We start from the raw sequence: 14,797 nt of genomic DNA, 5'->3' as shown, positions 1-14,797 counted from the left end.
AACCTGAGCCTGGCCTTCATAGTCATTTCAACCTACCATATTTCTTTGTAACTCTGTCTGAGCCAGATTTTCAAAAATGTTCAGACCTGTTATATATTTAATACCTGCTTTGAATTATGTGAGGATTTTTTTTTCTTTTAGTCAAGGAATATTTGATAGAGCCCTAGAGATCTGTAGCTAAATCTTACATTTGGAATAGTTACTTCACTGACTGCTTCCCTTTTGCTCTAGGTATCATAATTTGTGTCTGGCTTCTACCAGCAGCAAATTATGACAACCCCTCTGTCAGCTCAGCAGCAATGGCTGTTGGTCAGTTGTGGGGAGGAGCCAAAGCTCTGTCCATTCCTACTTACACACCCTTCCCCTTACCCTCTTGCTATGGGAGGGGAATAAACAGGCAGGCAGTCCCCTTTCATTCCGTTGTGACTGGAGCCAAGACCTGGATCGCCCAAGGAGGGACACGATGGGGGTGTTTTTTATTCCCCCTTACTCCTATAGTTACAATCTAGCTGTTCAATACAGATAATTCTTGTCATTATTTCCGCTTGTTCTCATGCGGTTGCTACAGGGGAAGTGTTTCCGAAGTTTTGAGCTTAGTTTAAGTGCAACCTCATTCCGAATCACCTGACTTCTAATGTTTGCTCGTTGGTAATTACAACATTAATGAAATGATTTTTACTGTTAAATTAATAACATGAACTCTGAACTTTAACTCCCAGCCCATGAAAGCGTGGGAGCAGAAGGAACAGCTGGACCAGCCAAGAACATGCTCAGGCACTCTCTCACTGTTTATAGCAGACTGTCACACCAACTGTAGTAGGTGAAAATTGCCTCTCCAAAGCTAAGACTTCTGGGATAAGCAGAAAAAAAACCACTTATTTTTTACTGAATCCATTTTAAAATATGTTTCTTTGTACAGTAAACTTCAGGCCCTTAGGATTTAAGTGGTTTTCTTTTAATTATTATTTTGACAAACATTATTTCACTTCACCTTTAAATTTATTTTCCCCATATAAATGCATACAAAGTGAGTGAATAGGGATCATAAACTGAAACGCCTTTTCATATGCTGCTGGACCACCATGCCTGATGTATTCAATTAAACTGAGGAAGAGCTAGGTCTCACGTCCAGTTACTAGAATGTAATATTCCATGAGCAACAGTTAAATCAACCCTAGGACATTAAATGCAACGTGATTCCACATTTCTTCCACAAATGGCAGGTTGATACTAATATATACACAGATCTTTTGTTTTCATTGTTGTACTAGTAGAATCATCATTCCCTGTATACTGATTGACACAATGTAGGGGTCTATCATTAATGTACTTCATTTGGCACTTGGAATTGCCTTTGCCAAGTGAACCACAAATTGCCAAAGTCAGTTCTTGAAAGGTCCAATTCTGCTCTCTACCTGTAGTCAGCTCTGCTATTGAGCCAACCGTAGTTCTGTGCATGGAATGATGGTAAGGTGAGGTGCATTGGAAACAAAATTCTCTAATAGCTACGCAAGTAAATTAGTTTAGAATAAAGAGATTAATTTTCAAAATTTTACCTTCATAGCCCTGAGAACACAAATTTTTTGTAGTTCCATAGATCTTCCACCTATTCCACGAGCCCGATCCTTTGGACAGCATGACTTTCCTTCCCTCTCCGTGGGCAGAGTTGAAAAATAAATCTTCCCCTTGGATTGCGAGAAGGGTCTCATTTCTGCATTCCCACTGCTGGAGTTTACTTGTCTTGTTACAAGGATACAGTGTGATCACAGCCTGGTCTTTCACTGAAGGCACTCCCAAGCATAACTTCAATGCCATACTCAGAATCTGGTGGTCAGAGACCCACCTGAATTTTTGTGACTCATCGTCCTGGTTGCAAGTGGCAATTATGACTGAGTTCGAGCTTTGAGCTTTTACACAGAGCTTATGGTCTTCATTGTGTATTAAAAATATTCCACTACCTGTAAAACAAAATGAGAAAAAATATATGGCGAAGGCTGTAATAGGAGGTAAGCTGGTCACTTATTGGACATTTGAGCCCCCTGCAGTGAAAGATGCTGTTGTGATGCTGGCAAAGCAGGTGCCAGGTTATGCCAAGGTCCCGAGTTCTCACTTTGATACTGACAAATACATAGCTAGAATTATGCTGCCTCCCTTGTGTGTATTATTAAAATAAATGTAGTATTAGAAAAATTTGCTGTTTAGATTTTATTCAATGCTTGTAAGATGCTGCATGCGTTGATCTCACTTAGTATATCTGTATCCCATATTGTGAAGTCATATTTGTGCATTTGCATTGCAAGCCTTTATAGCTGTGTCAGTCACCAGACAGGAGAGAGAGAGACATTAATTAGTGTGAAATTAATGCTGGCCTACAACAAAAAAGGTGTTATGTCCTGCCTATCAGAGAATGCCCATCAAAACCAGACAAACTATTGTGGAATGTCAGAGAACAAAAGACTTTGTTGGTTGCTCTCCTGTTGTCCCTCTCCCCCGCCCCAGCACCTCAGGAAAAGGAAAAGTGAGAGTGAATTCCTCCCATCAGCTGAATTGGCAGCTCAGAGTGGAATGAGAATAAAAATCCCTGATATGGAGAAATTGTATCTCTATGCTGCATGGACTCTCAAGGGCAAGCAAGAGATCCCCAGTGTTTATCCTGGGTTAGCCCTATAGAACATATAGCGCTTGATTATTATAGAAGCTTCTATTACCTTTTGAAACTTAAGACCCTATCTCTTTTGGGTGTATGTTACTTGCTTTAACCTTGTAAATAACTCTCTTATTTCCTTCTCATAGTTAATGACTCTTTAGTTAGGTTATTATAGGACTGGCTGCAAGTGTTGGCTTTGGTGTAAATCTAAGGAACAATTGACCTGGGGTACATGACTGGTCCTTTGGGACCGGCAGTAATCTGAATATTGTTTTGATTTTTGGTGTAAGGGACCATCTATCACAAAGCCAAGCTTCCCTGGGTGATACATTACCCTCCCCTCCCCACCCTCCCAGCCTTTGACCAAATTCACCAGCACAGTTTCTGAGCCATATCTTGGTCTAAACCCTGATTATATGCCATGAAGGAAATCTGAGGACTCCAGATGCCACCAAAACTGAGTGAAGCTGTTTTAAATTAGGGCTAATAATAGAGCATAAATAAATAATCTCACTCTGCCCCAAAGAGAAAGTTAAAGTAACTAAGGAAAGGACGCAAAAAGAAGCATTTTTATATCCTCACTTCAAAAAAAGTCAGGACAGGAACTTACCTGGCAGTTGAATTGTTGAAGTGACGAGGGAAAGAAAAATCAGGAGCAGGTAGACACCCATTGCAAATATTTCATTCCCTTCTTCCCTTCACCAAAAATAACAATGAGCTATAATCAGTGCCTCATAAGAAAATCCTTCTCTAATGAGCCAGATTAGCAGGTACTCCTTAGTTTTGAAGAGTTGGTGAATATAGGGAAGTTCTGGGCTCTAAATAAGGAACTATCCTGTCCCATGTGACATTTTGAAATAAATTTATTATAAGAACATTGCGCACGTAAGCTAATTTCTCTAGGGTTGAAAGAGTGTGTTCTTCTACAGAAATGTCAATGACAAACTTAGTGTTTGCAGTTCATTGTGGATTTCTGGGAACATAGTTGTCACACAAGGGTAGTTTTCTGAGTTACTAAGCCAATCAGCATTCCAGTGAGAATACAGTAAAAAAGACCAGGAGAGGGAGGAAGAGGAAGCAGAGATGAGTCTGTAAATGTGTGACAGTAACTTAAGAGAAAAACCTTTAGTACTGCACTTTTCAGAGAATATGAAATTCAAAGTTGATATGACCTTGAAGTTAGTAGGGACTGAGGATTCCCAACCTTGCGGACCCATAGAAAAGAAGCAAGAGCTGTCTTAATTGATAACTGGCCCTTCCATGGCTCCATTGCCCGTGCTCTCACAGGAGCCAGGAGGCTGATGACTACATTAGTAGCAGCCATGGAGGGAACCCACAGGGACAAAATCAGATCTCCAGCTAGAAATTTGGTGGGGTTTCAAGGGATAGCTCTAATAGCCATCCTGGCTATTAGTCAGGATGGGCAGGGATGGTGTCCCTAGCCTGTTTGCCAGAGCCTGGGAATGGGGAACAGGGGATGGATCACTTGATGATTACCAGAAAAAGAAGAACAGGAGTACTTGTGGCACCTCAGAGACTAACAAATTTATTAGAGCATAAGCTTTCGTGGACTATAGCCCACTTCTTTGGATGCATATAGAAGAAGTGGGCTGTAGTCCATGAAAGCTTATGCTCTAATAAATTTGTTAGTCTCTAAGGTGCCACAAGTACTCCTGTTCTTCTTTTTGCGGATACAGACTAACACGGCTGCTACTCTGAAACTTGATGATTACCAGTTCTGTTCATTCCTTCTGGGGCACCTGGCATTGGCCACTGTTTGAGGACAGGATACTGGGCTAAATGGACCTTTGGTCTGACCCAGTATGGCCAACCTTATGTTCTAGAGGGCAGCTAGATCACTGCCCCACAGAAAAACCATAGAGCTCCAATAAAGTGGCATTGCCTGAGGAATCTTCAGGAGTTGGGGGGCTTTAATGTTATGAAAAGATGGTAGGCCCTATATAGGTCAGGCTAAAGGTAGTTTTACATTATTGGGATCTGGGAGCAGGTGCTTGCAATTCAGACTCTTCGGGTGAGAGGCTACAGAGTTCTAAAAGGTGTACATTCCCTTCCTTTGAGCTTTGTCTTTGAACAGTGACCGAGGGACATGACCTGTCCTTGGCTAGCTGAGTTTTTCAGCTAAATACATTTTGATTAAGAATTTTCACTCTAAGGTAAAGTTATGAAGCAAGAAAGAAAGTTTATTTTCCTATTTTTGAAAATTAGAGGCAATTCCCAAACAAAAAATTCCATTAGAAGAGTTAAAGCAATGTCATAGTCACCGACCTCACTTTTTAGAAGAGTGGCTCACTTTTCTAAACACTTGCTCCCTTTAAAAATATATATAGAATAGGTACAGGTTGGGTTACAAGCTATTACTGAGGTTGCCTGACACTTTCCATTATAAGACCCTATTTTCACTTGCTTATAACTTTGCCATTATTTGGTTTGAAAAGTTCTGTGCTGGGTGTCTGTTATTTGCTTGTTTGTTTGAAAGTTTCCACCAAAAGGGTTCAGCCATTTCTTAGAACAAGGTTAGGTAAATATATTGTTTAGTCATATTAAAAAAATTCCCGCAACCTACTCCTTGAAAAGCTCAAGTGCCTTCAAGCTTTGAAGAAGGGACTTGAAATGTGTCAGGGGGATGGCCTTTGGGTCAGGGGTGTGCCTTTTTGTTGATTCCACATTTGACCAAATTCATCCAGATTTGACCAAATTATAAGTCTTTGAAAAATCTCAGTTCACACATGCTCAGTAGAGACTTGGGAGTATTTAACTGCAAAGCTTCAAGAAGATTCTGCCTACAGTAAGCACACACTATCCTGGGGCTACAGGCACCAAGCAGGCCTTTCCCTGAAATTGCTGTTCCTGGCTACTGCAGCCCATGGTGGCACTGGGCACCAGAACTGAGAACAGGGAGCCTTTCAGTCCTGTGATCTCAGTGTTCTCTCTCCTGTTCCAGGAAGCCAGGAGGAGCAAGCCACCTGACAAATGCAGAGGAGAGAAGAGCCAGATCATGGAGAGGCAGTGCATTTCTGGTACTTCAAGAACTCTCATTCATAAGCGATAGTGCCAGTCATAAAGAAATGCTCTTTCCGGCAGTGCTGGAATGGTGTTCTGGAGCATTCCGGCATGACTCACGCCCTAGGGAGGGGCCAGGAATACAATGGGACAAGGAGCCAAGGGCGGTGCGGGGGGGGGGAAGGAGTTGATAGACAGGGGCTGGAGGCTGGCAGGGGTGGGGGAAGAGAAGCTTGGACTGGAAGCTGGGTGTGGATGGGAATCTGGATGGGCTGGACAAGGTGACTGGGACTGAGAGGAGGGGAGCCTGGGACTGGCTGGGCAGGGAAATGGGGGTGGGCAGGAAACAGGGGACTGGGAGCCAGTGGATGGAAGACACTATGAGTGGCTGGAAAAAATAGTATGTATACATGTAATTAAAGATTGTATCATAATGTATATGCCCAAGGTATCCAAAATAAGGATGGACAAGCAACCTTTATTCTGGCCTTGCATAACTTTGCAATGCTCAGCTTTGCAACTGTAATGTTCCTTTAGCATAACTTTTGTGTGTAATATATATGAAATTTGGGTTATTTTGGAGGCCCCTGATTAAGGCCCTCTTTTTCTAGTACAATCGCTATCTCCCTGGTCAGGTGTTTTTCTGTTTCTTCTGCAAGGGGCAGAGACAGCAGAAGTTGCATCAGAGACAGCTTGATGATGACAGTGGAAGGAAATTGGAGAGTTGTAGGAAAGTAGAACCTCTGCCATCACTCCCATTCTCATGCCTGGCGCACAGGATGTCAAGGGTCCCAGACAGCCCCAATAGAACAAAAGCCAAGGGAGGGGGCTTATAGTAACAGAATGCACATTAATACAGTGGGGGGGATGAGAAACTGAACCTGTTCTGAACATTGATTCGTTTTTGGAGAAGTAGTTGCTAAAATTAAAAGGCACTAATGACCTAGAAAGAGATGCTAATAACAAATAAATAGAAATATTAGGGATGTGTTTCACCTCAGGGCCTATACTTGATTTCGCCACCACAGGGTTGACAGGGGTCCAGTTTTCGACTGGAATGCCTGGTCGAAAAGGAACCCTGGTGGTTCCAGTCAGCACTGCCGGAAAGACGTGCTTTAGGTGACGGCACAGGCAGGCTCCCTACCCAGCTCCATGCAACTTCCGGGAAGCTGCCAGCATCTCCTTCTGGCTCCTAGGTGGAGGGACAGCCACAGGAGCTCTGAGCACTGCCCCCGCCCCCAGCACCAGCTCAGCTGCTCCCATAAGCCAGGAACCACAGCCAATGGGAGCTGAGTGGGCGGTGCCTGCAGGCGCGGGCAGTGCGGAGAGCCACGTGGTCATGCCTCTGCTTAGGAGCCAGAGGGAGATGCCGGCAGCTTCCTGGAAGCCACCTGAGGTAAGCACCGCCTGGAGCCCGCAACCCCCACCTCCCCCTGCACCTCAACCCTCTGCCCCAGCCCAGAGTCCCCTCCTGCACTCCAAACCCAAGCCCCACCCCATAACCCGCACCCCCAGCTGGAGCCCTCACCCCCCCCTCACCCTGCATCCCAACCTCCTGCTCCAGCCTGCTGAAAATGAGTGAGTTAGCAAGAGTGGGGGAGAGCGAGCGACAGAGAGAGGGGGATGGAGTGAGCAGGAGGTGTGGCCTTGGAAAAGGGGCAGGGAGGGGGGAGGGCAAGGGTGTTTGTATTTCTGCAGATAGAAAGTTGGCAACCCTAAGTACAAACCCCAGCAGCACAAGTCTCCAGCAGCAGCAACACTTCAGGGAGGTAGCAGTTGGCAGAGCCTAAATCTACCTTCCATTGGGTGAGGTGGGGCCCAAAAGCCTGGACTTGGGAAGAGGGTTACTGGATGTAGTGATGATTCAGCATGTTCTTTCAGCAGCATCTGCCTAGGGGACAGGAAATCTTTACATTCACAGTACTCAGATGCACCTCCTTGCCTGGAAATCTGGACACATTTGCAGAAAAAGAGGAAACGAAGATTAAGTACAAATTAGCAAGCAATGTGGCAATGCATTAAACATAGATACAGCTATGTATCATCACCTAACTGATGTTCTGTGGCCTAGAGGAAATGAGTCAGTGATCTCAGATCAGGTTCTAGTGGACAGTTTTCCACATAAAGTCCTTGTGGCACAACTGCTCCTTGCCCTAGTTAAAAGGGGATTAAAGAACTCCTCTGGGCTCAATCAACCCCAACCTGCCGCACCTGCACCACTTCCCACAGCTCCCATTGGCCGGGAACAGTGAACCGCGGCCACTGGGACGTGTGGGCAACCATGCAAATGTAAACAAACTGTCTGGCGGTCCGCCAGCAGATTACCCTGATGGGCCGCGTGTGGCCCATGGGCTGCCCACCGCTGGCCTAGGCTATATTTCTCTAGTTTGTTTAAGAAGTGTTCATGTAAGACAGTATCAAAAAATTTAAAGTCGAGATAAGAACATAAGAACATAAGAGAGGCCGTACTGGGTCAGACCAAAGGTCCATCTAGCCCAGTATCCTGTCTACTGACAGTGGCCAATGCCAGGTTCCCCAGAGGGAGTGAACCGAACAGGCAATGATCAAGTGATCTCTCTCCTGCCATCCATCTCCACCCTCTGACAGACAGAGGCTAGGGACACCATTCCTTACCCATCCTGGCTAATAGCCATTAATGGACTTAACCACCATGAATTTATCCAGTTCTCTTTTAAACGCTGTTATAGTCCTAGCCTTCACAACCTCCTCAGGTAAGGAGTTCCACAAGTTGACTGTGCGCTGCGTGAAGAAGAACTTCCTTTTATTTGTTTTAAACCTGCTGCCTATTAATTTCATTTGATGACCCCTAGTTCTTGTATTATGGGAATAAGTAAATAACTTTTCCTTATCCACTTTCTCCACATCACTCATGATTTTATATCCCTGTATCATATCCCCCCTTAGTCTCCTCTTTTCCAAGCTGAAGAGTCCTAGCCTCTTTAATCTCTCCTCATATGTTACCCATTCCAAACCCTTAATCATTTTAGTTGCCCTTTTCTGAACCTTTTCTAGTGCCAGTATATCTTTTTTGAGATGAAGAGACCACATCTGTACGCAGTATTCAAGATGAGGGCGTACCATCGATTTATATAAGGGCAATAATATATTCTCAATCTTATTCTCTATCCCCTTTTTAATGATTCTTAACTTCCTGTTTGCTTTTTTGACCGCCTCTGCACACTGCGTGGACATTTTCAGAGAACTATCCATGATGACTCCAAGATCTTTTTCCTGACTTGTTGTAGCTAAATTAGCCCCCATCATACTGTATGTATAGTTGGGGTTATGTTTTCCAATGTGCATTACTTTACATTTATCCACATTAAATTTCATTTGCCATTTTGTTGCCCAATCACTTAGTTTTGTGAGATCCTTTTGAAGTTCTTCACAGTCTGCTTTGGACTTAACTATCTTTAGCAGTTTAGTATCATCTGCAAACTTTGCCACCTCACTGTTTACCCCTTTCTCCAGATCATTTATGAATAAGTTGAATAGGATCGGTCCGAGGACTGACCCTTGGGGAACACCACTAGTTACCCCTCTCCATTCTGATATACCACATCTACTGCTTCCCCCTAACTACAAGGCATGTTACCTTATCAAAGAAGAATATTAGGTTGGTTTGACATGGTTTCTTTTTGATGAATCCATGTTGACTGTTACTTATCACCTTATTTTCTTCCAGGTGCTTACAAATTGATTGTTTAATTATTTGCTCCATTATCTTTCCAGGTACCAAAGTTAAGATGACTGATCTATAATTCCCTGAGTTGTCTTTTCTCAATCTGAGACAGTTCCTCAGATTTGTCACCTAAAAAGAATGGCTCAAGTTGAGGAATCTCCCTCACATCTTCACCGGTGAAGACCGATGCAAAAAATTCATTTATTTTCTCTTCAATGGTCTTATCGTCCAAAATTTTTTTTTGCTATTAGTTTTTGAGTCTTTGGCTAGCTTTTCTTCAAATTATTTTGTGGCCTTTCTAATTACATTTTTACACTTCACTTGCCAGAGTTTATGCTCCTGTCCATTTTCCTCAATGGGATTTAAATTCCACATTTAAAAGAATGCCTTCTTGCCTCTCACTGCTTCTTTTACTTTGTGGTTTAGCCACGATGGCATTTTTTTTGTTCCTCTTACAATGTTTTTTTAATTTTGGGGTATACATTTAAGTTGAGCCTCTATTCTGTTATCTTTAAAAAGCTTCCATGCAGGTTGCAGGGATTTCACTTTTCACACTGTATATTTTAATTTCTGCTTAACTAACCTCCTCATTTTTGTGTAGTTCCCCTTTCTGAAATTAAATGCTACCATAGTGGGCTGCTATGTTGTTTTCCCCCCTCCACAAGGATGTTAAATTTAATTATATTATGGTCATTATTACCAAGCAGTTCAGCTATATTCACCTCTTAGCTCAAACCCTGTGCTCCACTTAGGACTAAATCAAGAATTGCCTCTCCTCTTGTGGGTTCCAGGAATAGCTGCTCCAAGAAGCAGTCATTTAAGGTTTCAAGAAACTCTGCATCCCATCCTGAGGTGACATATACCCAGTCATTATGGGATAGTTGAAATCCCTCATTATTGTTTTATATTTATAGTGTCTCTAATCTCCCTGAGCATTTCACAGTCACTATCGCCATCCTGGTCAGGTACTTGGTAATATATCCCAACTGCTATATTCTTATTATTCAAGCATGGAATTACTATCCATAGAGATTCTATGGTACAGTTTAGTTCATATAAGATTTTTACTTCATTTGACTCTATGATTTCTTTCACATATAGTGCCACTCCACCACCAGCACAACCCCTTCTGTCCTTCTGATATATTTTGTACCCCAGTATTACTGTGTCCCATTGATTATCCTCATTCCACCAAGGTTCTGTGATACCTCTTGTATCAATATAATCATTTAATACGAGGCATTGTAGTTCACCCATCTTATTATTTAGACTTTTAGCATTTGTATATAAGCACTTAGCTAAAAAGTGACAATATTTTGTCTGCCATTACATGATGTAATTGAATGGGACTCTCTTTCATTTAACTGTTTCTCATCTGATCCTACACATATTTTATCATCTTCCATCCTCTCTTCCTTACTAGGACATAGAGAATCTCTATTAATAGATTGTCCCCTAAGGGATCTCTCTGTCAAACTATGCGCTCCTCTGCACCTGTTGGCTTTCCCTAGTTTAAAAACTGCTCTACGACCTTTTACATTTTAAGTGCCAGCGATCTGGTTCCATTTTGGTTTAGGTGGAGCCCATCCTTCCTGTATAGGCTCCCCCTTTCCCAAAAGTTTCCCCAGTTCCTAATACAGTAAATCTAAACCCCTCTTCCATACACCATCATCTCATCCATGCATTGAGCACCTGCAGTTCTGTCTGTCGAACTGGCCCTGCGCATGGACCTGGAAGCATTTCAGAGAATGCTACTATGATGTCCTGGGCTTCAATCTTTTACATACCAGCCTAAATTTGGTCTCCAGGACCTCTCTCCTATCCTTCCCTATATCATCATGTACATGTACCATGACCACCGGCTCCTCCCCAGGACTACACATAAATCTGTCCAGATGTTTTGAGAGATCCGCAACCTTTGCACCAGGCAGGCAAGTCACCAGGCAGTTCTCATTTCCCTCTGCTCCAGTTTGATGCTCTCCTTTCCTAAGACTTTCATCCACCTCAACAGCACAGAGGCTGTCAGACCAGGGGTGGGACCATTCTACAGTGTCCCTGAACGTCTCATTTAGATACCTCTCTGTCTCCCTTAGCTCCTCCAGTTCAGCCACTCGTCTCCAAAGCCTGTATGTGGTCTCTGAGGGCCAGGAGCTCCTTGCACCGAATGCACACGTACGCCACCTGCCCATAAGGCAGGTAATCATACATGCTGCATTCAGTGCAATAAACTGGATAGCCCCCACTCTTTTACTAGACTTCTGCCTGCATTCTCTTTTTACTCCTGCAGCTCTTTCTTTAATGCTGTTTGGTTTTTATTAGGAGGTGTTTATTGCCTTAAATTTAAGAAGAATATTAATGAACTGTATCTAGCCTCGTCCCCTCGCTCACAAAACTCCCATTAGCTGCTCCTGTTTGCTAGCTCCTCTGGTCGCTTAGGAGCAGGCTTTTTAAACTCCCGTTCTCCCTGAGTAGCCCCACCCCTTGATTAATGGTTGCTAAAGGATACTAGTGGATAGTAATGGTTGCTAAAGGGCTTGGGGATCAAAGCCTCATTAAGAAGCTCTCAGCCTTGCCTACCAGGCCACACATCTGGACCTTGTCCTTGAAGAAAACTGTGTATGGTGGTTCTGAAGTAAGGGCCCTGATTTATGAGACCCTTCTGGCTGAGGTGATAGCCACCAGGAAGGCTACCTTCCAGGACAGGTAAAGAACATGTTGCCAAAGACTGGAATGGGGCCCCCGTTAGTCTCTATAGTATCAAGTTAAGGTCCCAAGGTGGAATCAGCTGTCTGACCTGTGGGTACAGCCTGTCAGTCCCTTAAAAAAATGACTACAGTGTTCATTAGTGAAGATGGACCTTCCACTCACCCCCAGAGGAAATCACCAGGTATACTCTAATCAAAGACACTGACAACCCTTGCTGCTTTAGGTGAAGCAAACTAGTTCCGAATATACAGTATTAGCACTTGAGTGAGTGGGAGTGAGTGAGTGGGTGGGTGGGACCTCCCCCCTCCAGTTTCTGCCCTGACCAGATCGAGAATCTTTTCCATTTTGCCAAGTATGTGGCTCTGGTGGATGACTTTCTGCTCCCTAACAGACCCTCTTGAACTGACCCTGAGCATGCTAGTTCCACTAGCATAGGAGGGGGTGGCGGGGCTCTATTTTCCAATGCCACTGAGTAGGACCTGCGCGACTTGGGTCCTTGGACTTGATGGTAAGCCCAGGGAGTCCAAAAGGGTCATTGCACAGGCATCTACCACTATGCTGGCCAGCCTGCAGGTGGGAACCCCTGACTCATGTCCTCCATCCAGTACTGATGGTCTGAACGGTGCTGGCTCCTACGCGAGGTGTAGGACTCCGATTCTGAGTCCGAGACTGAGGATTCATTCCCCGGGGACCACAGAGGTGTGGTGCTGGATAGTATCGGTGAGCGGTTCCAGGACAGAGGAGACCAGTGCTGTTGCATAATCGCAGGCTTCCCTTTCAATGGCATTGGGAGCCCTCATGCCATAGCTGGCCTCACCTCCAGTGCCAGCTCATGTCTAGTCGGCGATGGTGGAACCAAGAGGGACATCAGGTCCCATGCTGCCAGGAATGTCTCTGGTTTCAATGGGTGCGCCAGCCCTGCCCTCCCTCGGAGGAGAGTCCAATGGTACTGGCTCCCTCCCTGGGGCTGTAGTCAATGGTGCCATAGCAGCAGCCACTGAGTCCAAGTGGCCCTGCACGGGTCTCACTCTGCCAGTGTCCTTGTGACCAGTGGATTTCAGAGTACGGGAATGTTCCCTGTCCTACTTGGGCTGTTTCTTGTGCAGTACCAATGAGCAGGAGTGATGCTGTGCTCTCCTGCACTGACCTCCTCTGTACCAGCGAAACTTGGCAGTGCCAGGAGTCACGGGGCGCCAACGAGGAGTCTTTCCCTGGCACCAGAAAGGCTAGGCTTCAGTGCCTGTCCCTCACAGAAGCCAGCATGCTTCTCACAGAAGCAGAGGTGCTTGGTGGTGAGTCAGGGTGACCTGACTCTGAGAGACAAAGAGCCACCTGCATCAGGAGGAACTTAAGTCTGTGGTCCATTTCTTTATGGGTCTTGGGTTTAAAGCCTTTACAAATCCTGCAACAATCAAGCAGGTGGGATTTGCCCAAACACCTGAGGCAAGTCAAGAGGGGGGGAACACTAATAGGCATAGGCTTGTGACCAGCCTTGCACGGCTTTAACCCTGGAGACCAAGGCATGCCCTGGTGCCGGGGTGAGAAAGAACCTTGTTAAGCAGGGTCCTACTTTAGTACTAGCAACTAACTGTAACAACTAACTATTTACAGAAGAAATACAAAGATATCCACTAGGGAGAGTACTTGCAGAGCAAGAATGAGCAGTTCCAGAGACTGTCACAGGTGGAAAAAAGAAACTGAGGGGGCAGTAGGCCCCTATGTACAGTGCCATGAGGGTGCAACTCCCGGGGGCACCGGAACCGACTCAATGGATACACTGAGGTAAAAATCCTCAGCGACTATGCATGCGGTGCACACACCTACATGGGAATGGATATGAGCAAGCATTCAAAGAAGAACTCACAGTTGTCTTGCCATACTTTCAGCCCATGGTCTTCCAAACTTTGCAAGACAGCACTCAAATTTTGAAGGTGATCCTCTTGATACTTTCCTATAACAAGGATGTCATCCAAATAGCACTGAATTGTTCATTCCATTCAGGATCTCATCCATGGCTTTATGCAACAGGGCAGGTGCTCTGAGTGATACCAAAAGGCAACATGTTGTATCAAAATAAGCCTTTGTGTGTTCATTATGAGATACTTACGAGAGGCCAGATCAATCTTCATTTGTAGGTATGCACTGAGCATATCCAATTTATTGAAACACTATCTTCCACTAAGAGTTGTTCGTAGTGTTGTTGTAGCCATATTGGTCCCAGGATATTAAAGAGAAAAGGTGGATGAGGTAATATCTTTTATTGGACCATCTGTTGGTGAAAGAGAAAAGCTTTTGAGCTACACAGCTGACCTGAAGAGCTCTATGTAGCTCAAAAGCCTCACCCACCTTGTCTCTCCATTAAGAATAACAAACAAATCTTCAATATGAGGTAGTGGATACTTGTCCGCACATAAAACCAGATTCAGCATCACTTTGAAATCTCCACAAATTTGGACAGAGCCATCCTTCTTGATCACTGGTCTGATGGGTGTAGCCCATGCACTGTGTGAAATCAGTGACAAGACTCCAATTTTCACTAATTGTCCAAATCAGCTTCCACCTGAGGCTTCAGAGCATAAGGCACAACTTGCCTACTTTTGGCTGGCTGTCAGACTGAACATTTTGCTCATCTGTCCAAGTTCTTTTTCAAAAACTTTGGAGTGTATGTCCAGTATTTCTTAAAGGTTTCTAAGTATTTTTGTGATCACCTTAATCTCAGT

At 44.3% G+C, this 14,797-nt stretch overlaps 1 protein-coding gene across 1 annotated transcript in view; it reads right to left on the bottom strand.

Annotated features, from left to right (window-relative positions):
• Positions 1-3,385, bottom strand: part of LOC128832917 (macrophage mannose receptor 1-like) — a 62,508-nt gene extending 59,123 nt beyond the window's left edge. The window contains exons 1-2 of the mRNA XM_054020625.1: positions 3,258-3,385; positions 1,557-1,958 (exon numbers count right to left, since the gene is read on the bottom strand). Coding sequence (XP_053876600.1) covers positions 1,557-1,958; positions 3,258-3,318 — 463 coding nt within the window. The 5' untranslated portion in view covers positions 3,319-3,385. The remainder of the gene's footprint in view (positions 1-1,556; positions 1,959-3,257) is intronic.
• Between the last annotated feature and the right edge of the window lie 11,412 nt (positions 3,386-14,797).

The sequence above is a fragment of the Malaclemys terrapin genome, chromosome 2 (genome assembly GCF_027887155.1).
Source record: "Malaclemys terrapin pileata isolate rMalTer1 chromosome 2, rMalTer1.hap1, whole genome shotgun sequence".
Taxonomy (NCBI): domain Eukaryota; kingdom Metazoa; phylum Chordata; order Testudines; family Emydidae; genus Malaclemys; species Malaclemys terrapin.
The sequence above is the reverse complement of the archived record's forward strand: the minus strand, read 5'-3'. Positions and strand labels throughout refer to the sequence as shown.